This window comes from Cricetulus griseus, chromosome 4 (genome assembly GCF_003668045.3).
Source record: "Cricetulus griseus strain 17A/GY chromosome 4, alternate assembly CriGri-PICRH-1.0, whole genome shotgun sequence".
Classification (NCBI taxonomy): domain Eukaryota; kingdom Metazoa; phylum Chordata; class Mammalia; order Rodentia; family Cricetidae; genus Cricetulus; species Cricetulus griseus.
Window position 1 is genome coordinate 126,829,329 of NC_048597.1, and position 21,856 is coordinate 126,851,184.

The window sequence follows — 21,856 nt, forward strand, 5'->3', positions numbered from 1 at the left end:
ACAGATGAGACTTGGAAAAAAGTAAGTTAAAGTCTATTGGAAACAGTACTTATTAATAATTTGTAAGCAAAGAGACAGATGAAACTAATTGTTTTTCCTTGTTTGTTTTTATAGCCAAGATTAATAATTTATTTTTCAATTTAAAAATACCTTCTTCAAGTAAGAAATTCCATATTATTCTTATATTTTTCCCACTGGTTTCCAAAATAAGTTTTATTTTGGATATATTCATATTTAATGTAATCTCCATTATTTTTAACTATTATCAGGAGCGAGTTGAAAGCTACTCTACACTAAGTATCCATTCAAAGAACCCTGCGGACTGCTCCTGCCAGGCTTGTGGGCTGCATCGCCACTGTGTATACTCAGTGCATCTCTCAGGAAAGCTGTACAACACCAGGACAATGGAGACAGATGATTTCATGTCACATGACAAGCAGGTATCTTTTGCTAATCTATGCCTTCGATATTTAGAAACTTTAGGCTTCATAGCTTGTCCTCTAGATAGTTCTTGCAAATAGAAAAACCACTACAAAGAAAAGAAGGTAAGTTTGTTTATATGGTAGATTACTTTGATAGATTTCCTTATGTTGAACCAACCCTGCATCCCGGGAATGAAGCCTAGTTGATCATGGTGGATGATTTTTCTGATATGTTCTTGGATTCGATTTGCCAGTATTTTATTGAGTATTTTTGCATCAATATTCATGAGGGATATTGGTCTGTAGTTCTCTTTCTTAGTTGTGTCTTTGTGTGGCTTGGGTACCAACATAATTGTAGCATCATAAAAAGAGTTTGGCAATGAACCTTCTGCTTTTATTGTGTGGAACAATTTGAGGAGTCTTAGTATTAGCTCTTGTTTGAATTTCTGGTAGAATTCTGCACTGAAGCCATCTGGCCCTGGGCTTTTTTTGGTTGGGAGACTTTTGATGACTGCTTCTATTTCATTAGGGGTTATAGGTCTGTTTAAATTACTTATCTGTTTGTGCTTTAATTTTGGTAAGTGATATCTGTCCAGAAAAATTGTCCATTTCCTTTAAATTTTCAAATTTTGTGAAGTACAGGTTTTTAAAATATGACCTGAAGATTCTCTGGATTTCCTCAGTGTCTGTTGTTATGTCCCACTTTTCATTACTGATTTTGTTAATTTGCATGTTCTCTCTGCCTTTTGGTTAGTTTGGATAAAGGTTTGCCCATCTTGCTGATTTTCTCGAAGAACCAACTCTTTGATTCTTTGAATTGTTTTCTTTGTTTCAACTTTATTGATTTCTGCCCTCAGTTTGATTATTTACTGGTGTCTACTCCTCCCGGGTGAATTTGTTTCCATTTGTTCTAGAGCTTTGAGCTGTGATGCCTACTCACTGGTGTGGCTATTCTCTAGTTTCTTCATGTGAGAACTTAGAGCTATGAAATTTCCTCTTAGTACTGCTTTCAAAGTGTCCCATGAGTTTGGGTATGTTGTGTCTTCATTTTCATTGAATTCTAGGAAGTCTTTAATTTCTTTCTTTATTTCTTCCTTGACCCAGGAATGGTGCAATTGCATGTTGTTCAATTTCTATGAGTTTGTAGGGTTTCTGCAATTTGTATTGTTGTTGCTTTCTAACTTTAAAGCATGGTGGTCTGATAAGGCATGGGGGTTATTCCAATTTTTTGTACCTGTTGAGGTTTGCTATGTTGCCGAGTATGTGGTCGATTTTTGAGAAGGTTCCATGTGATGCTGAAAAGAAGGTATATTCTTTTGTGTTTGGATGGAAAGTTCTATAGATATCTGTTAATCCCAATTAGGTCATAACTTCTGTTAGTTCCTTTGTCTCTTTGTTAAGTTTCTGTCTGGAAGGCCTCAGAAATCTATGGAGCCTCTTGTAGTAAATCAGTACTTAACCCTAGCATAGGAATGGACTGTGGTAGCACATTCCACATAGAGGAATACTCTCTCAGCCTCGACACATGGGGGAGGGCCTAGGTCCTATCCCAAAGGATATGACAGACTCTAAAGAACCCCCATGGAAGGCCACACCCTCCCTGGGGAGCAGAAAGGTTATGGGATAGGTAGGGTGTTAGTGGGGCACAGGGGAGGAGGGGAAGGAGAGGGAACTGGGATTGACATGTAAAACAATCTTGTTTCTAATTTAAATTAAAAATGGAAAAATATAAAAAAAGAAAAAGAAAAGAGGGTACTTTTGATTTTCTTTATTTCTATCAGTATGCCACAGATACTAAACCTAGGGCCTCAGCTTGCTAAGTGAGCACGCTACCCCTTATGCCAGGGTACAATTTTCAAAGGTGCAAATGTGTCTTTATAGCACATTCACCCCTAATTCAGTGAGATCAAATCAGTACGTAGCCTTAATCTCAGTGAGTCATATCTTAGGACAGAGATGTATAGGATCAGAGTGATAAAGAAGGTCACTTGGGCAAGAAAACAGGTACTGCCTTTGAAGTCCAAAGAAGACTATAACCCAGGTCAAGACCTCATGTCAGATAGTATTCAAATTAGTGGTTTATAGGTTAATAATTGAAGATGCCTGTTCATCTTATAAAGAGACAATTCAGATTTTTATCTGGCATGCCAGTGTCTAGAGCAATCATTTACCTGATTAAGATGATGTTAAATCTGGACATAGAGAGGCTTCAAGAATAAATAATGGCTAGGCTTGGTGCTTCACACCTTTAATCTGTGCTCAGGAGGTATGCAGAAGCAGGAATAGGCCAGTCTGCTCTACAGAACTAGTTCCAGGACAGGCAGGGCCACAAAAAAAAACCCTGTCTCAAAAAAAATAAAAAATAAGTAATTGACAAGAGTGGGAACTCATAAAAATACATATTCTGTTTTTGTTTCTAATCTTACTTTGTAAGAAGGCTGAATTTGTAAATATTTGAAAACTTCTTCTAGTGACTCTGCTTATCTTTGGAGAATGTATGTTTTGGGAGAATAGAGAGAACTAAAGTTGTTCGTAAATCTTCCATTATTAAAGTAGAGGAAAAAAATAAATAAAAATGAAATAAAATGGAGGAAATATGATTTATTGGGAAGTATGATTCATTAGTACTGTTGGACAGTAGTTGACCAGATCTCTGTTAACATTAAAATAAAGATTAGGAAAATCATTTATAGATTTTATTCTTGGGGACTGGAGAGATGGCTCAGTGATTAAGAGTATTGCTGCTCACTCAGAAGACCCTTTTTCAGCTCTCAGTTCTCACATGGCAGCTCACAGCTGTTTATAATTCCGGTTTTATATGATCTCATGCACAGTTCTGGTCCCCATGGGCTCCTGCATGCATGTAATACATATGTCAGGCACAGACACACACACATAAAATAATGTAAAAAATGTATATATGAATAATGAATTCAGAATTGTTCTTTATCAATATTGTATATGCAATTTCCTCATTGCTTAAAAAATAACCTATGATTTTTATAAGAAATCCAGAATCTTATCAAAAGCGATTGAATACTTCAAGAACCATATCCTGTTGTATAGATCAAATATATTGATTTCAACATGCCTTTGTTACATATAGCTAATCCTGGAGGGGAAAGTAGAGTTAAAAATCATTCATAGAACTTAACATTACTGAGAAGAAATAAAGTTTCTATTTAAACTGGTTAATTCAGGTATCTAAAATTAAGGTCACATACAATGGGACATTTGTCTAATCCTAACATTTAAGAGTCTGAGACAGGAAAATATGAATTCAAGGCCAGTTTAGGGTACATAGCAAATGCCAAACCAGTCTGATCTATATAGGGAGACTCTGTTTCAATCAAAAGACAAAAGGACAACAACAACAAAAAAAAAAAAAAAAAAAAAAAAACTAAGGAAAAGAGAGCTGGGAGAGGGAGAGGGAAAGGGATAGATAGCAGAGGATGGAAGGAAAGGAAGAAAAAGACAAGAGAAAAGTGAGGAAGGGGAAAGAGGAAAAGAAATGAAACCAATAGGTGAAACCAAAAGAGCAGAGTCACAGTTGGGAAAATATAAAAGTTAAATACAAGAGAAAATGCTCATTCTCCTTAGGAACATAGAGGTAAAACTATTTAAGATTTACATTGATAGCTCTTAAATTACTATAGTATTTTTTTCAGATTTTTTTAATTTGAATTAGAAACAAGATTGTTTTACATGACAATCCCAGTTCCCTTCTCCCTCCCCTCCTCCCCTACCACCACCCCCCAACTAAAACCCTACCTATCACATATCCTTTCTGCTCCCCCTGGATGGTGAGGCCTTCCATAGGGTGTTATCAGAGTCTATTGTGTCCTTTGGGATACAGCCTAGGCCCACCCCCGTGTATCTTGGCTCAGGGAGTATTCCTCTATGTGGAATGGGCTCCCAACGTCCACACCTATGCTAAGGATAAGTACTGAACTACTACAGGATGTCCTGAAGATTTCCGAGGTTTCCTCAATGAAATCCGTGTTCCTGGGGTCTGGATCAGTCCCCTGCTTGTATCCCAGCTATCAGTCTAGGGAGCAAGAGTTCCCTCATGTTCAGGTCAGCTGTTTCTGTGGGTTTCACCAGCCTGGTCTGGACCCGTTTATAGTATTTTTAAATATATATTTTACTATAGTATTTTTTAATCAAATGTTGAAAGGTTGTATGATCAGCATTATTTAGAAGTTTGTAGGCTTATGTAAAGTGAGATTCCTAGAGGAAGAAATATCTGGTATAATTTTAAAATACAGGTGACTGTATAGCCAGAGTTGCTACAGTGACTATAAGTTTATCCTATGGAAATAAATTAATAAAAGCAAATGACATCATTGCAAAGTTCACTGAAGCATTCTTGATAAGGAGTGAGGTACAAAATAGTAGAAACAGTCCAAATAAAACATTAGAATAGTGACATGAAAGTCTGATATACAAGAATGCGTGGCAGGATATAATACCACTTATTCAGATGATGTTATTAGTAATAGTTATATGGCTGTTTTGAAATGATGCTAGGTAAAATAAATTTTCTTCAGTAATTTTTTATTTCAAAAAACTCATTGTATTCTAATTACCTCATAAGCATATCACAGAACTAGTTTAAGGAAACCACTAAAACTTTATTTTTTGTTTTAGCATAGAATTCAATAGTTTCCAGAAAAAGTATAATCCGAGTCTGTCACTGCCATTTACTAAAGTTATTTTCTATCCTATTGCACCACTGTGTCAGTGCATGCAAATAAAGGGAAAAGCACATGTACTTATATTCTGGGGCTTTAAAAGACTGTCCACACCTCCACCCACTGGCCTCATATTGTTTGGAAACCACTGTCTACTTTGTCATTGTACTGAAAGTTACTTAAAATTGAAAGCCTAGGATTAACCAGGTTCTTTTCGAGGGTGCAGTAAAATTGTGATTGTTGATAATTTTCTTTTGCCTGACTTACCAAAGATTAGATTATTTGAAAGAAATGATATGCTTTGATGGAAGATGGAGTTACCATATGTTTGACAAGAGGCCTTGGATCACAAGGACTTGGGGTGGGGGTGGGGGACAAAGAAAAACAAGTCTTATCAAACTCAGGAAATGAAAGAAACTTAATAATGCTCACAAGACCCTTTCCCAAAGCTATATATGCAGAAACAGTTGCCAGAAGTGGGAAGAAAAGGTGGTGGGGTGATGGATTGGTTTTAGGGTTGACTGTACATTGTTCAGGCTGCTCCAGGAATGCAATTCTTGTGAATAAGTTGTCACCTGTGCTGGGGCAGGCTTCTCAGTTTTGCACTTGCCTTTTATTCATCCATGTTCCTGTATGTAACTCCAGAAAACTCAGTGAACCACTAACTTAATCTTAAGTGGAAAGTTTTCTTTGGTCTGTTTTTGAGTGCCATACATGAAGTGAATAAATATTTGTTCATGTCTCTCCAGAAGTCACAGGCCAGGCAATGTGGCACACACCTTTAATCTCATCACTCAGGAGTCAGGAGCAGGCAAATCTTTTGAGTTTTAGTTTGAGGCTGGCCTGGACCACATAGTGAGTTTCAGAATAGCCACAGCTTCACAGAGAAACGCTGTCTGGAAAAAACAAGTAAACAAAAGTCATAGGATATAATGAAATGTCCAAAATGCTTCACTTAACCATGCTGTTTTTCAGTCATCATTATTGAACTTGAATTTCTTTTTGGCAACATATTCCTGGTCTCTTACCTTCAGAGCATCATTAACTCTGTGTTCCTGTGTATTGCAGCTTCAGAAAAAGTGACATAGGTGACTATTAAAATTATGTAGCTAGTACTGAACTTGTGCACTTGAGCATAGAGACAGATACTTAAGTCAGGACATTTGTGCCTTCAGATCCTTATATGATACATCATGTTGTGTTCTTGGAGCCCATTTTGGTGAATTTTCTACAAAGAGTGAAAATAGTGTGAATTAAGATGTATTTAATTTATCAGTGAGTGATATTGACTTCCTATTTTAGTTGGATAGTGAAACATAACCATCAAAACAAACAGAAATGGTCTGGTTGACTGATTCTACAAAAGGGTATCATAGAGTCCTAGAAGTCCATATATAATCAAAGCAGACAATAAAATGTTAATATCTCATTTATACATGACACATGAATTAAAGCCAAAAATATGCCTACACACAAAGAACATTTTACTTTACATTTGGGAATTGTTTAGGAAACAACTAACAATACTTAACATTGGTGTAAAAGTGCTTCACTTTTAGTTGTTGCTTATATTTACAATTTATCATAATCTGGGCATTTTAAACACAAAAAAATGTGTAATGCCATATTCTGTATGCCTTCTGCTTTAGTGTGTGTCCATTTTTCTTCCTTAAAAGCAATTTCTCTCTTTCTTCCCAAATTCAGAAAATTGTTTTCAGAACTTCAAGAATTACTGACAGAGGCTAGGCAGGTGTTCAGTCAATAGAGGACTACAAGCATAAAGTGCCTGAGATCAAGCCCCAGCACTCACTAAATCAATCAATCAACCAACCAATAAACTTAAGCTCTGGAATGCCTCACCTGTTTGGAAAGTTCAGGACCAGTGCGAAATGGTGCCTCAAAATAAATAGGATTATTGGAGCCTGAAGAATGATAACTGAGATTGCCCTCTGGCCTTCATATATTCATGCACACATACAAAGAAACATGGACTGACATCTTGGTAGCATTCTGATCACAACATTTGGTGTGGTGTTTTATAATCATCTTTCTGATAAGGCACTAAGCTCCTAACACAGGTGCTGCATCCTCACTTAGCTTCCATCTAGCCCCTGCCTAATACTGGGAGCACAAAAGGTGAAGGTTCTGTTGACTGGTTGTATAGATAAGATAAAGGGACCATTCTTATAAATATTTAAATAAAATTAAAAACACATGTTTTAGATAAGGGAAATCTGAAAACCAGAAGTAATAAACATACATACATACATACATACATACATACATACATACATACATATACACATACATATACACATTTATTCACTTCATATTTGAGATAACGACATATATTTCTCAATGTAGGTATTTACTGTTGGCAGAATTTGTGCTGATCGCACCAGAATTTATCATAAACTAAAACATTTTAAATTCAAACTGTACCAAGAATGTTGCTCCATTGCCAAAACAGAAGAAGATGGAGATGAACAGGTTAAAGAAACAGTAGGAAGAGTCTTCAGTCAGTCAAAAGAAAGCGGCTGGATTAGAAAGGTAAGACTTAGACCTTCTCATTCTGCAGAATCTGGAGGTTTGAGGGTGCTAGCAAAAAGATGACATTTGTAGACAGTGTTACTACTTAAGAAATCCCTTCTCTCCCTATTCTTATGTTTCCTCTTCTGCTGCCTATTCCTTCCATGTTTGTCATTGTTCTATTGTAAACAGATGGCCTGATGTTTTTAAGAATCCACTCACCTCATGTAGATTTTATTGAACAATAATGCTGTACCCTATCAAAAGGTCTTTCTTCTTTGTCTTTTATGTGTATCACCCTTACTTACATACTAACTCACATTGTGATAAAATACAACGACAGAGGTTATCTTAAGAGAAAAAATGGCTATTTTGGCTTACAGGTATGTGCTATAGTCCATCATGGTGAAGAAGTCCTGTGGCAGGATCTTGTGGCAGCCGGTCCTATTTCAAAGTCAAGAAGTAAAGAGATTAATTGTTCTGCTCAGCTAGCTTTCTCTTTCTGCAGTCCAGGACCCAAGCCTAGAGAATAGTGCCACATACTTTTAAGGTGGATCTTTCTATCTTACTTCACCTAATCTAGAAAATACCTCAAAGGCTTGCCCAGAGATTTGTCTCCTGGGTAATTTTAGGTCCTGTCAAGCTGGGAATCAATATTAACTATTATATTGCAGGGTGTGTCTGGGGAGTAGGGTGGGGCAATGAATGGGACTGGCCTTTGCTAGCCTGCCTTCCTTCTTTTGAACAGTGTGATTTAAAAGTGAAGGAGCATCTGGTGCCAGCCTGAGGAAAGGGGCCACATCACCAATTCTAATACAGCCAGAACCTCTTCTTGAGGACTTGGGGCTGATTGTGGGCACTTGAGGACACTGTGACTGAAAATGGAAGGGCATGCTGAGGCTTCAGGCTGTGGAACCTTTGATTTCCCTGTACCTTGACACCCCCTGAATTTGATATCAAGGGTAGAGTGGGAGTGGCCCTCTCTTGGCCTTTCATAGTGTCAAGTCTCCGCTGTGTTCCATGAACCTTCCATGTCTTCCAAACTAGTACCCATTACCAAGTTTGGCTACCAGCAAAAGGTCTGTGTGCTGACCCTGAGTAAACACTTCCTAGAAGACTGCATCTCAGTGATGCTGGTCTCAATCACAATTCTTCAGCCCAAGTGACTAGTATCAATTGTCCTAGAAAGCAAGGATTTCACTTCAGAGGATCTGAGCTCTTGATAATCACAACTGATTCTTCAACCCCAGATGATCAGAACCACAGATTCTTAATTCAGTGTATTTAAAGGCCCTGGTAGATTCTTTAAGGGACTTTCAAACTTCCTTCTGAATCTTCACATCCCAATCCTTCATCATCTGCATTGCTCTCAGCACTCTTCCAGTCTCTGCGGATATGCCCACTGATCTTTGAACACTCAACAGCTTTTCCAGCCCAATTTTCAAATGCTAGCACATTTTGCCCCCAAACACATGATCAGATCTGTCACAGAAATACCCCACTCATCATTCCAATTTCTGTCTTAGCCTGCTTCTTATTGCTGTGACGAACACCATGACCTAAAGTAACTTGAGGAGGAAAGAAGAGTTCATCTTACATCTCTCAGGTCACAGTCCATCACTGAGGGAAGTCTGAGAAGGAACTCAAGGCAGAAGCTGATGTAGAGGCCATGGAGGAATACTGCTTACTAGCTACTCTCTGTGACTTACCTAACTTGCTTTCGTTTACTGTCCAGGGCCACCTGCCCAGAGGTGTGCTGAGCCCTCCCATATCAATCCTTAATCAGAAAACATTGTGCTACAGAATTGCCCACAGGCAGATTGTATGGGGCATTTTCTCAATTGGAAATTCCTGTTCCCAGATGACTGCCACTTCTGTCAAGGTGACATAAAACTACCCAGCACATCCTCCACTAAGAGAAACATTTAACATTAGATGTTAAAAGAATAAAGCATATACCTAAGACAGACCCAGTTTTCCCTCGTGTAAAAGCAGCAAAGAACTTCATTGTGTCTTGGATTGGGGGGCTTTTTAAAAGATTTTAATTTAAAAATAGTTGTTTAATACTTTTCCAAAAAATTCCCTAGAAACAAGAGAGCTTATATCCAGCATAAATACATACATTGCTTTTTATGTTATGATAAAATTTCAGTTTGTCAAATGCTCTGACATTTCTCAGTCTTGCTATCCTGTAGCGTGAGAGCACACTGTATGTGTGAACGCATGCATTTTTTTGGCTGCAGTCACCATGTCTTACATTTACTCTTCCTCTCTAAAGTGCCTGGGTCTGTGCTACTTGGAGCCCATCTCAGTGACTCTGGATGTTCCCATCTCCCAGTGTGCCACATCCTTTTCTTGTCTTGCACACGATGCTGTTTTCTGCTTCCTGCTTGTGTTTCTCACTCTGCTCCTTACCTGTCCCTTCTCTACTTAAGCGTTTTTCTTCTTTTCTCCCAGAATCTTAGTCTGTTCAACCATAGACTAAAGACCTGCCGACTAAGCCTCACTCTTTTTTTCCTCCTACTATTTGTGATAGAATTATCTGCTTTTAGTCTAATAGTCAAGGGGTATCAAGTTAGCTTTAATACAAGAAAAGAGCAAATTATAGGAAAATCAGAATGAAAACAAAATCTGCAAACATACATGCCATTCTAAAATATTCCAATGTGCCCAACATCTCTTTCATTAGGAAGAAAATATACATGTTGATGGGTTTTCCTGGGAGATAGACAATAAGATTGTTGGGATTGGTTGATAAGAATATGGATATCAGGAAAAGAAGATAGCATGTCAGCAGAAGTGGCAGGCCAAAGGGACAGGGAGATGGCTCCGTAGGTGAAGTGCTTTGCCACACAACCATGAGAATTTGAATTCAAACCATAGTGCCCATGTAAAACACAGGTACAATGGCATGTGCCCTAATTCCAATTCTCTGGAGAAGCAGAGACAGGGGGATCCCTGGGTGTTTCTGGCCAGCCAAATGCATGAGCATCAGATTCAATGAGAGACTTCGTCTTGAAAGACAGAGAGCAAGATATCCCACATTGACCTCTGCCATAAACACACACATCTAAACACATCCATAAAAGAAGAATCAAATCTGCTTTACAGCTATATTTAAAATAATGTACTACAGAAATAAGAACTTCGAATTATAATGAGATTTCCCTTACTTAAGTCTTCTCTTTCACCCTCCCCTTTTAACATTTTATTCTTTTCTTTTTCTTCTATACCTTAAGTTGGTATTTCTCAAAATATTACTCTTAACTACCTATGTCAAAGTCACCTAGAAATTTGTGGAAAAATACATAATTCCTGGCCTTACCCAGACCAATTGAATGAAACTTCTTAAGGGTATTAAACATCTAACATTCTAAAAGTTGGCTGGTTCTTAAGTAAATTAAAGATGGAGGGCTTAGAATTTCCTGTTGAGCTTCTACCTGCACATCATTTCCTTTCTGTTGGTCTCATTTGCTCCTTCTGGGTAGAGGATGCCAGGCTTTGCTGAGAGTCTGACTACTTTCCCTTCCCCATTTCCACAGTCTGGAATCTTCTTGTCAGAATGTTCATCTGGTACTGTATGGGAGTGCTCTTCATTATTAAAGCAAAGCCTGGACTCCCCAAAGGTTCTGTGATGAGCTACAGGAGCCGCATCTTCAGGCAGAGAAGATGGCAGAGTGGTCCTAATGACCTTCCCTCTCTTTCACTTTCCCTTTTGTGATTTTCATTTTTCCCCCTCTGAATAGCTGTTGCCCCACCCTTGCCATTTAAAACTCAAAAACAGCATCCTATAAAGGTTAAAAGCATGCATCTGAATATTTGTCCTGCCACTGGCTAGCAGTAGATTATGAAAGCAAGTTACTCGATCTCTCTAAACCTGTTTCACCCCTGTAAAATAGGAATTAAGCAATAATTAGGACTTCGATCATGCAAATGATGGATGATATATTTAAGGCCTGGAATTAGAAAGTGGTCAACTGCCATTAGCTGTTATTTGTAATATAAGCAAGCAAAGATTGTTATTTGTTTCTCTTAGTATGCAGAGACACATTTTAATTTTCCAAAGCAAGTTTTATAAATAATTGAGCAAACAATATAAAAATAAAATAATAAGCCTAAAACAGCCAGTTTTTTAAGGTGCAGGTTTTAAATCATAGATAATCTTACTTCCACTTACTTCCATGCACTAAAAGCAAGAGAACTCTTAAGTGGCCTATGCTAGCAGATCACTGTCTATCTTGTTCTTTTCTTCCATCTTCCCTGAGGATGTTGAAATTATGAAAATGGGCTTCTGGGCCTCCCATGGAAATACAATATTTACATTGCTTCCCATGAATCCTTGTCATCATAGAATTCAGGCCATTGAGGTCTTCTCTCGGAGTTCATAAACCAAGTTAGAAAACCATTAAATAATTCAATGCCTTCAACTGATAGAAATACTTGGACTCTGTCTAAATGTGAACTCATGTATCTTCCCTGTTCCCTTTCTGCCTTAGATAGTCCTACCTGCCATCATTCTTGTACTCTTTCACCTTGGAATTTCCAGGACACCCTTACCCCATCTCTTAACATGTTCCATCCTGTTCTTTACCCTCCATTTCCATTGTTGCCCCACAGATTTGAGTCCTCATTGCCTAATTTGTCATAACAGATTCATAACTCATTGCCATACAGTTATAGAATAGCTAACCAGTTTTCTGAACATGTACTTCAAATGAGGTCAGTCCTCTGTTCTAAAATCTTTGGCAGCATCACATTGCATTTCAAATCTTTGCTCAATCCATAACCTAGTATTTCATAGTTTTTATTCTCTGACCTCAATCTCTTTGGTTCAATCCTACCTCTTTCTCTCAGATGGCATCACATTCCTATACACCCTTGTCATGGTACTGCTGGATAAACTGTTAATCTCTTGGACTGGCAGAGGGATACTTTTGCCTCTAAATTTTTTCCTATCAAATATTTTTGTCCAGAACAACTTAAATGCCAGACTTTCCTGGTCACCTAAACTATTCATGACTTCTCTTCTGAGCCCTCTCTGCAGTTGTGCTGGTTGCCATGATGTCTTGTCTTAGGGATGGGGGAAATGTCTTTTAAAGCCCTGCCCCTCAACAGTCACTAGTAGGAAACTGTCTGCATACATACACATCTGTTCTAAAAGTATATGTTGGATTAGCTATTGAATTGTTATATTTATGCTATGCTTCACAATTATAACTTGTAAGATATATGAATTGATAACACTATTATTTGATTTCTTTCCAATGCTTTTTGAGTTAGAAATGTTTATTTGAAACAGAACTTCTCTTTATAATGAAGTGATTTTTGTTCCCACTTTTCCATTAGACATGCATTTAAGTAGTTTGAAAGGCCTATCTTATTTGTTGTTGTGAGTAAAGTGACTAATTTTGTGTTGTATGTGCAGAAATATGATCAACTGCAAGACTATCTCAATTCTGCGGATTACTTTCAAGATGAGAAGTTTGAATTATAGCAGGTTTCCTTCAGAGAAGATTGTATAAGTTTCTGTAAATGTGAAGATCATGAGTTTTGTTTCTCTGTATCATGTAACATTTGTTGTATATTCTTTATGGCAAAAATCTTGTTTATATCTCATCTGATTTTCATGAAATGCCACAGTGAAGTCTAATAAAGCCTGCATAGATGTACATGGAGAACATCAGATTTGTGATTCAAAACTCCATCAATGTATTTGGTCATGTATTGATGATTTTCTCATAAATGACCTACAATTGAATGTTCTATCATGTCCTCCTGTCAGTTTAGTAGAAATAGGCTGTATTAAAATATATTTGGACTGACCTGGAGATGGCTCAGTCAGTATAATACCTGCCTTACAAGTACAAGGACCTGAGTTCAGTCCTCAGAACCTTATTTAAAATAAAAGCCAGATGTGATGGCATGAACTTGTAATCCCTGCACTGGGGAGGCAAAGACCAGGCAGATCTCCGAGGCTTGTTTGTCAGACAACCAACCCACTCTCATGCCAATGAGATACCCTGTCTCAAAACACAAGTTGGGTGTTGCTTGTAAATGACACCCAAGGCTATCCTCTGAGCTGAACATGCATGCAAACATATATGTACATGTGCCCACATGTGTGCAGCCACACACAGGCACCTTCTCATCCACACTATATATGCATGTGTATATTCATATATAGTGCAACTCATGCCTCCCTGCGTATGAATCATTGTATTGTTGCATCCCTTAGCAGTATTAATATGAAACATTCAGTATCAATGTCTAATTAGTGTCTCCTCAATCAGTGAGCCATGGAAGAAGCCTCAAATTACCATGGATTTATTATCCTGACCTCAGAATGAGACCAGAGCTTGTCTACTGTAGGAGGAGTGCTCCCTCCTGCTGAAGTTTCCCTTATGAACAGATGTCTAATCTGCAGGCTCTTTCAATCCTCACATTCAGGAAGAACTTGTTGATACATATTTTTTCATTCTGTGCAATGTTCTTTCTTGTTTCTGAACAGTTTTATCTGGAATATATCAAGTATTGAGATGTATTTTGTGATTTTTTAACCAAAACATTCTCTATGTAAATATATACGTATGTATGTACCAGTCTAAAGATCTCAGCTACAGGTTCAGCCAAAAAACAATTCAAAATCTTATTTTTGTGCCTACATTACTTTACACATCCTAATTTTCCATAATTCAATAAAGTGGTTTCAGAGTAAGCTGTGTATTCTGTTTCTTTAATTCTTAAAGGGAACACCTGTTCTCCTGTGGCATTTTATTTGCTTTCTTCTTACTGGAAGTAATTGGTTGAAGTTAGCTAGTTTCATCTATTGTGTGATGCATGGCATGTGCCTCCGTGTATATATTACATAAAACTACATTTCATCAAGAATTACATGGAGTTTGTATTTTCTGCACTATATTTCTATTAAGTATTCATATTGGTCTTTTAAGCCAGTAAGAGAAAGAAATGAACAGAGAGAGAGAGGGAGAGAGAGAGAGAGAGAGAGAGAGAGAGAGAGAGAGAGAGAGAGAGAAAAGAAAAATTACAGGAAGTGCAAGGATACTGAGGCCGATGTTGACAAGTGAATAACAGTTTTCAGGGGTGAAGCACACTTTTCCATCACATGCCTACTGCTATTTGTATTTCTCTGGTGCATGGGTAACTACCATTTAACTCACTTCAGAGAACAAAAATGAATCCATGTTCAAAAAAAAAAGATGGAAGTACAGTGTGTGCAGGGAAGCAAGGCAGAATCCAAGGGGAAATGATGGACTATGGGAGGTATGAGGGCGAATCCAAGGGAAATTGATGGAGTATGGGAGGCGTAAGGGCGAATCCAAGGGGAACTGATGGAGTATAGGAGGCATGAAGATGAATCCAAGGGGAACTGATGGAGTATAGGAGGCATGAAGATGAATCCAAGGGGAACTGATGGAGTATGGGAAGGGCATGAAGGCGAATCCAAGGGGAACTGATGGAGTATGGGAGGCGTGAAGGCGAATCCAAGGGGAACTGATGGAGTATGGGAGGAGTAAGGGCGAATCCAAGGGGAACTTATGGAGTATGGGGAGGCGTGAAGGTGAATCCAAGGGAAACTGATGGAGTATAGGAGGCATGAAGATGAATCCAAGGGGAACTGATGGAGTATAGGAGGCGTGAGGTTGAATCCAAGGGGAACTGATGGAGTATGGGGAGGCGTGAAGGCGAATCCAAGGGGAACTGATGGAGTATGGGGAGGCGTGAAGGCGAATCCAAGGGGAACTGATGGAGTATGGGAGGCGTGAGGGCATGGGGGCTTGTGTAAAGGAAGGAAGAGAGAAAGGAAAAAGATAACCTGAAAGCATCACTTCTTCATGTGGCAAGCTTGCATCTCCTGTAAAAGGAGACAGTTTAACAGTTTAAAGTTATTATTTTCATAGCACTCAATTATAAGGTAAAAGGACCAATAATCCTGGTGACTTATGACAGTAGGTGATCTAGTTCCTAGGTTAGTCACACTGCTGATTTGAAGCACTTTCCCAAATACAGCAACATATTACTGATCAAAATGCTTGCAGGTGGTGTTTCTGAAGTCTGAGGCTGTTGCAACCAAATGTACTCCTCCAAGGAGTGACTGGAGCCTCCAAGAATCTATTGGGTATTTGCTAACAGCAAAATAATTGATAAAACCATAGGTTATTAGTGAGACTTAGTATGTATTGACAGCCCCAAATCCAGAAGACGGTGAGAGTTGTGTGAAAAATAATACAATTAACCTTTTCTTATATTATGACATTGCATTTTATCACTATTATCAGTATTAATGCAATAACATGACAATGAACTTTGAGCTTCTAAGTTTCAGGTCCTCTCACATGACTGAATCTTTAGATTGGGAGCATATGCTACCATACGTGTTAGTTGTTTTAGTGTTTGGTAGCTTTGAATAGTAGAGATGATGAGAAAAAGTTAGGCAAAGGAGAATTAATGCTTGAAAGAATTCAAAGGGCTAGACAGGGGCTGTAGGTGTATGAGGAAGCAAACTAGAACACTAAAAGAATGAGGGAACTGCCCTCCCTGGGGAGCAGAAAGGGGATGGGACAGGGCTCAAGGGGGGCAGGGGAGGAGGGGAGGGAGAGGGAACTGAGATTGACATGTAAAAGAAGCTTGTTTCTAATTTAAATTTTAAAAAAAAAAAGAATGATGGGGCTGGAAGAAAGAATTCTTTCCTAAGCAATTGGGAGGACTTAACTCAATTTCCTGATTGTCTGTTCTCATACTCAGTTATTTGTACCCAACACTCATTCTTTGGGTAGTATAGGACCTCCTTGAACTCCAGAGTGGTCATGGGGGGTATTGTGTCCCTTGAGCCACGCCAGCTTATAGTGCTTTACATTAAGACAGCAAATGCTGTGGTTGAGAGAACCTGGGTCTGAAGAGTCCTGGTCTAACCTCCCAAATTATTGATGAGGAACAAGTAATCTTGATAAGTCTTCATCTTCTTCTAAGTGAGAAACTGGGTGAAGCTAACAATATGCATCTCCAGAAATGTCTTTGTTTTGAGATAATCTATCTATGTGAAGTGTAGGCTTTAAGTGTGTTTTTTTAAATAAGAAAAAAAAATGATGTGCGTAAGTAGAAGGATGTCAATGATAAATGGCAACCAGAAATTAAATGGCTGGGATATATACAAGTAAATATGCATAGAGGGGGACTGGAGAGATGGCTCAGAAATTCAGAGCACTGGTTTCTCTTGCAAAGGACCTAGGTTCAGTTTCCAGCACCCAAGTGATGACTCACAGTCAACTGTAATTCCAGTTCCAGGGGATCCAAAGTCCTTTTCTGTAATAAGCCAGTGCAGCAATGCACACATATGGTACACATACATACATGCAGATAAAACATACATAAAACATTTGAATGCAAACAAAAGACACTCTAGACTCCAGAGTCCAAAGGAGTGTCTTACATACTGGAATGTAGTATGGAAGGAAACCTTTATGTAGAAGTCTTGCTTCCCAAGCTTTTAATTTATACTGCTGTCAAAATTACAAAGGGGTGGTGGCTGGAGAGATGGTTCAGCAGCTAAAGGCACCGGCAATGCAAGTTTATTACCTGAGTTCAGTCACTGGAGCCCAAGTGGAAGGATAGTACTGGATTCCACAAAGTTGTCCTCTGGCCACATGCACAACTGTACTCAGATATCATAAAAGAGAAAGAAATCCAAAAGCCAAAGTTTATTATATAGTATATACATGTATTGAAACAAGACACAAGATCCTAAAACTATGGACAATTTTATGTCAATTAAATTTTATCTCAATTTGGCAAATTTATCATTCTTATAATTTGTATTACTAAGAGTAGCTTATTTGGCCAATGGCATCATACTGTTAAGAACTATATTATCATAGTCTATTGAATGAGTGGTGTTTTTAGTTTAAATATTGCATAGTTTGGTTATGACTGATAAATATGACATTTTATAAGTAGAAGTTAGTTAGTAGAAGGTGTTGTCTACTGAACCCTCTTCCTAAAATTTAAACATGCAATGTTCAGAAATCCTTCCCTTTTTATGATAGGATGCCTCCTGATGGCAGGACTCTCCTTTCTATTGTTCTTCTATAATGAATGGTTTCTCTTTTTTCCCTCATGCATGGGGAGGGAGTTGGCTTTGAAGAAGACAGGGAGGAGTATTATATTCCCAAGAAAAGCCAGAGGTTTTACAGACTCAGAGTAGTTGACTCAAAACCAATCTGGGATACTGTAGAAGGGAATTATTTAAACAGAGCTAAGAAGGTGGATTTGAGGAACTTCTGGAATTAGAGATACATTCAACTTGTATAAGTCAATCTCCCCAAATCAAAAACAAAACAAAACAAAAACAAAACCAACCCTGAAATCTGAAACACTTTGGATTCCAAACATTTTGGATGAGTCATACCCTGTCCTGTCAGATTGTGTGTCTACATGTCCAACTTAACATCTTGGAACCTGTGAAAACAAAGTGGGCTGCAGTAGGCCAGACTTGGGGATGGGACTGTGGGTAAATTCAGTCTTGAGATTCATTAATTTTGTTCACTTCTGCCCATAGCTCATGTTTGAAGCAGAGCCATACCTCTGAAATTCTAGACTGTTACCTGACTGAAGTTTTGTGTCCTGAGACCTCAGCTCCAATGACTTGTAAATTACAGCACTTGTGTTTTTTGTTGGTTCTGACTGCCAATGCTGTGCCCATCTTCTTGGATATTTTACAAACCACACCATCAGAAGATAAGGAATCAATACCTTTTTTGTTGTTATGAATGTTCTTGAAATCATGCAGCACATTATATATGCCAACCAGGCAGCTATGGACAACACGCCTTCTTGTATTTGGTGACTTTTCAAAGGAAAACATGTCTCTCTCTCTCTCTCTCTCTCTCTCTCTCTCTCTCTCTCTCTCTCTCTCTCTCTCTCTCTCTCTCTCTCTCTCTCTCTCTCTTTTCTTTCTGGAGGTATTGGCAATATCAGTCTCACACAACGTTTATTTATCCCTACTGATTTGCTCATCACCCCCCCCCCAGCCTGTTGCCCAAACTCATTGACCCACCCCACTGCGTCCTTTTTAGGAGACAGGGTGGACTTCCTTCTCTCCATCTCCAGCACTAACTCACCAACTTCCTCACAGTGTAAATGAGCTTTTCCTCCGTGCTCACCCAGCTCTTGTTGGGGTGCCCAGTGGTGTCGTTTGCAGCTTATTGAAAACGGAAAATCATATCGTCAGGGGGGCGGGCTGCGGGCCTGGAAGGGGGAAAATACACTCCATGGCTGGGAATTTTCTTCAGCATGAGAGCTTCTCAAACACTTGAGAGAGAACTAGGGATTTCCCCCCTGTGTTCCCCCCACCGCAGCACCCAGGCTGAGGCTGAGTCCAGAGTCGCCTGGAGAGTAGGTGCAGGTCTGGAGGGTTTGCCTCTTCAGCCACTGGGAGGCCTCTGCACTCCGTTCCCCGGCGCCTGGCTGCGATTACTCACTGGAGCAGCGGCACCAGCCTTCCACCAGGGAGCCCAGCTCCCGCCCTCCTCCCCCATCTGCAGCCTGCTGGCTCCCTCTCTCCCTCTCTGTTTCACTCACTCTCTCTCTCTCTCTTTCTCTCCCTCTCCTATCGCAGCACAATGAAAGCCTGTGTTTCGCCGTGAGTCCGAGGAGCGGGAGCCGGTGTCAGGAAAGCGCTCGGAACAGACCTGAAAGAGAAAGGAAAATACAAGCTACTTTTTTCTTCTTTTTCCCCCCATCTATAAAGCGAAGCAATACAGGAGATAGAGCCACATTGCCTATGGGAGTCCAGACCCTGTGAGCCACTGGCCGGGGATGGAATGTACAAAAGTGGACAGAAAAGTGGCTGGACATGACTCGGTGCAATTTGCTGGAAGTTTGTAAGTTTGACCATCGTTTGTAAATTACTCTCGGAAGACTTTGTCTCTCTTGATACTGTGTTAGAATAGAACTGGGGGTGAGGGATAAAAACGTAAGTGGGAAAGGGGAAATTGTGTTGAAGGAGCCTTCTCAGTAGCCAGCCACTTCAGAGAGCTTTCATTTAAAACTAAGAAACCTAAGAGGGAATCAGGATTTTTGCCGGTGATTGGATTAGCTTGAAGAAAAGAGCATGCTCCTGAAGTCCAATTACAGACGCCGTTAAGACAGACTGAAAAGCTGTCTCCTTTGGGGAGAAGACTACATCCTAATATAACCTCCCTCCCCCGGAGAAAATCGCCAACACCGGAGGGAGAGAAGGGGACGGAGAAGCCAAGACAGTCTCCCTTGATTTCGCACAGTTTGAACATGACTTCCGAAGCCTCGGGAAGCAGCCCTGTTGTTTGTGTTTTAACCTGAGTAAAAGTGAAGGTTGCCGGTTGCGTAGACCAGAATAGAAATGCGTTTCTCTGCAGAAACACCCCCATAAATAATTTCCTGAAGCAACTAGGAGAAGGGGAGTCTGGTTCTCTATTAATGACTCTTTCCATTCCTTTTGCTGTACGTGTCTGTCTCTTCCTTGATGATCCCTGAATTCTTGAACTATCCCCCAGACTTTGTGTTTACAAAGTACCTGGAGGCTCTTGTCAGCCTGGTGGGGGAGAAAAGATCTACAACTCTCTCCTAACTTCTCCTGAGCTGTCAAATGCAATTAGAATAAGTTGATCAGGGTTTGTTTCCAACTTCCCCTCTCCAATTGGTCTCTAATCTTTCTCCCCACCCTCTTGCTGCCCGCGCCCCTCCCCCACACCTTCTCCACTGTCTCCCCACCCTCTGAAGACCTCTATTCATGTGGCCCTGAACACTGAAACCAGCTTTGCCTGCAATACTCAGCCCCAGCCTCTCTCTTGCACCTCACCATCCCAGAGGCAGTAATCATTGTGTCCAACAAGATGGGGGACACAGCGCCCCCGCAGGCCCCCGCAGGAGGTTTAGGGGGGGCTCCTGGGGCGGGGCTCCTTGGAGGGGGCTCAGTCACCCCTAGAGTGCACAGTGCTATTGTGGAACGCCTGCGGGCTCGCATTGCTGTCTGCCGACAGCACCACCTGAACTGTGAAGGACGCTATGAACGTGGTAGGGCCGAGAGCTCAGACCGAGAAAGGGAAAGCACTATGCAGCTTCTCAGCCTGGTCCAGCATGGCCAGGGGGCAAGGAAGGCTAGCAAACATGCTAAGGCTGCAGCCACGACTGCCACCACCACAGTCCCTCCACCGCCCCCTGCTGCCCCTTCTGTGGCCTCCCAGGCAACTGCCACAGCCCCACCACCTCCACCAGACTACCACCATCACCATCAGCAACATCGACTGACCAGTAATGATAATGGTGGGATAAACCGAGAGCAGCAGCCACCAGCTTCTACCCCTGGTGACCAGCGGACCTCTGCCCTGCTTGCGGTAAGGCACCTGGTTTTCTCCTATGATTGTGGCTGTTCTCCTGTGGCCTCTCGCAAAGGTGGTGGTTGTTTTGGCCTCATGAGTTGGTGGTTGTCTTGGCCTCATGTGGAATGAATGGCCATGAAGATGGCCAAGATACCAGTCTCTCAAAGGCTGTTGGGTGTGTGTGTGTGTAGTTGTAAACTCTTACTATCAAAGTCACTGGTGCCCATTGTCATTGTCCTACACTGAAATGTGTTCCTTACCAGTTAATAGCCTGGATTTTCCAGAGGCTAGGAGGGTCCACAGTTTGTGAAAGAAGGACTTACAGCTGAGAAACCCTTGAGAACCCTTCTGCTTAGCATGTTAGGCCCAGCAAGACATCCTTTACTTGACAGTAACTTAGCTCGATTGACCTGCTTACTTTTCCCCCTCCCTACTTCCCCTCTGAAGTGCCCTTCACCTGGGGTTAGGAGTAGTCTATGATTGGCATTCCATAACATAGTATCCCCACAGTAAAAACCATGGAGGGAGTACCTCACAGACAGACTCCTGCAGGAATGCTTGGTAAGGGGGCTATCAAGATTCTTGTAGGCTCCCCACTCCAGGCTCCAATCCAGTCTTTATTCTGGACCCCCAGAACTCATGGAAGGCACAGAGAGCACCTTGTTTCAGTCCCTCCTGATGACAACACATCAGGTCCAAAAGCCTGAGTAATTTTCTGACTGGAAGTGCTTCCTCAGAGGCACAGACAACACCCCACCCAGAGGGAAGAGCATTGAGTCATTGGCTCTTGGTTGTCAGTCTTGGTCAGGTGACCACTGCTTGTGGTAGTTCTGGCTTC

General features: G+C 40.3%; 2 protein-coding genes and 1 long non-coding RNA gene across 11 annotated transcripts in view; 2 read left to right on the forward strand and 1 right to left on the reverse strand.

The window, feature by feature from the left end:
* Ccdc82 (coiled-coil domain containing 82) overlaps nt 1–14,360 on the forward strand; it is a 36,445-nt gene extending 22,085 nt beyond the window's left edge. For 6 of the 7 annotated variants that reach the window (XM_027415149.2, XM_027415148.2, XM_035443448.1 and 3 more), the window contains 3 exons: nt 270–440; nt 7,481–7,666; nt 13,071–14,360. In XM_027415149.2, coding sequence (XP_027270950.1) covers nt 270–440; nt 7,481–7,666; nt 13,071–13,139 — 426 coding nt within the window. In that variant the 3' untranslated portion in view covers nt 13,140–14,360. The remainder of the gene's footprint in view (nt 1–269; nt 441–7,480; nt 7,667–13,070) is intronic. The other variant, XM_035443450.1, reaches the window with a different exon arrangement.
* Nucleotides 2,186–21,729, reverse strand: LOC103162845. 3 transcript variants are annotated; one of them, XR_004769557.1, is made up of 8 exons: nt 21,550–21,729; nt 19,241–19,350; nt 18,781–18,907; nt 17,240–17,315; nt 8,027–8,089; nt 6,145–6,344; nt 5,896–6,012; nt 2,186–3,275 (listed from the first exon to the last, which is right to left on the reverse strand). It is a non-coding gene; the product is annotated as an uncharacterized LOC103162845 (long non-coding RNA). The 3 variants fall into 3 exon arrangements; XR_003485221.2 differs by lacking the exon at nt 2,186–3,275 and having other exon boundaries at nt 4,959–6,012; nt 21,550–21,727; XR_004769556.1 differs by lacking the exons at nt 2,186–3,275; nt 21,550–21,729 and adding an exon at nt 20,214–20,274 and having other exon boundaries at nt 4,959–6,012.
* Maml2 (mastermind like transcriptional coactivator 2) overlaps nt 20,339–21,856 on the forward strand; it is a 320,597-nt gene continuing 319,079 nt past the window's right edge. The window contains 1 exon segment of the mRNA XM_027415142.2: nt 20,339–21,033. Within this exon segment, the coding sequence (XP_027270943.2) occupies nt 20,533–21,033 (501 nt within the window). The 5' untranslated portion in view covers nt 20,339–20,532.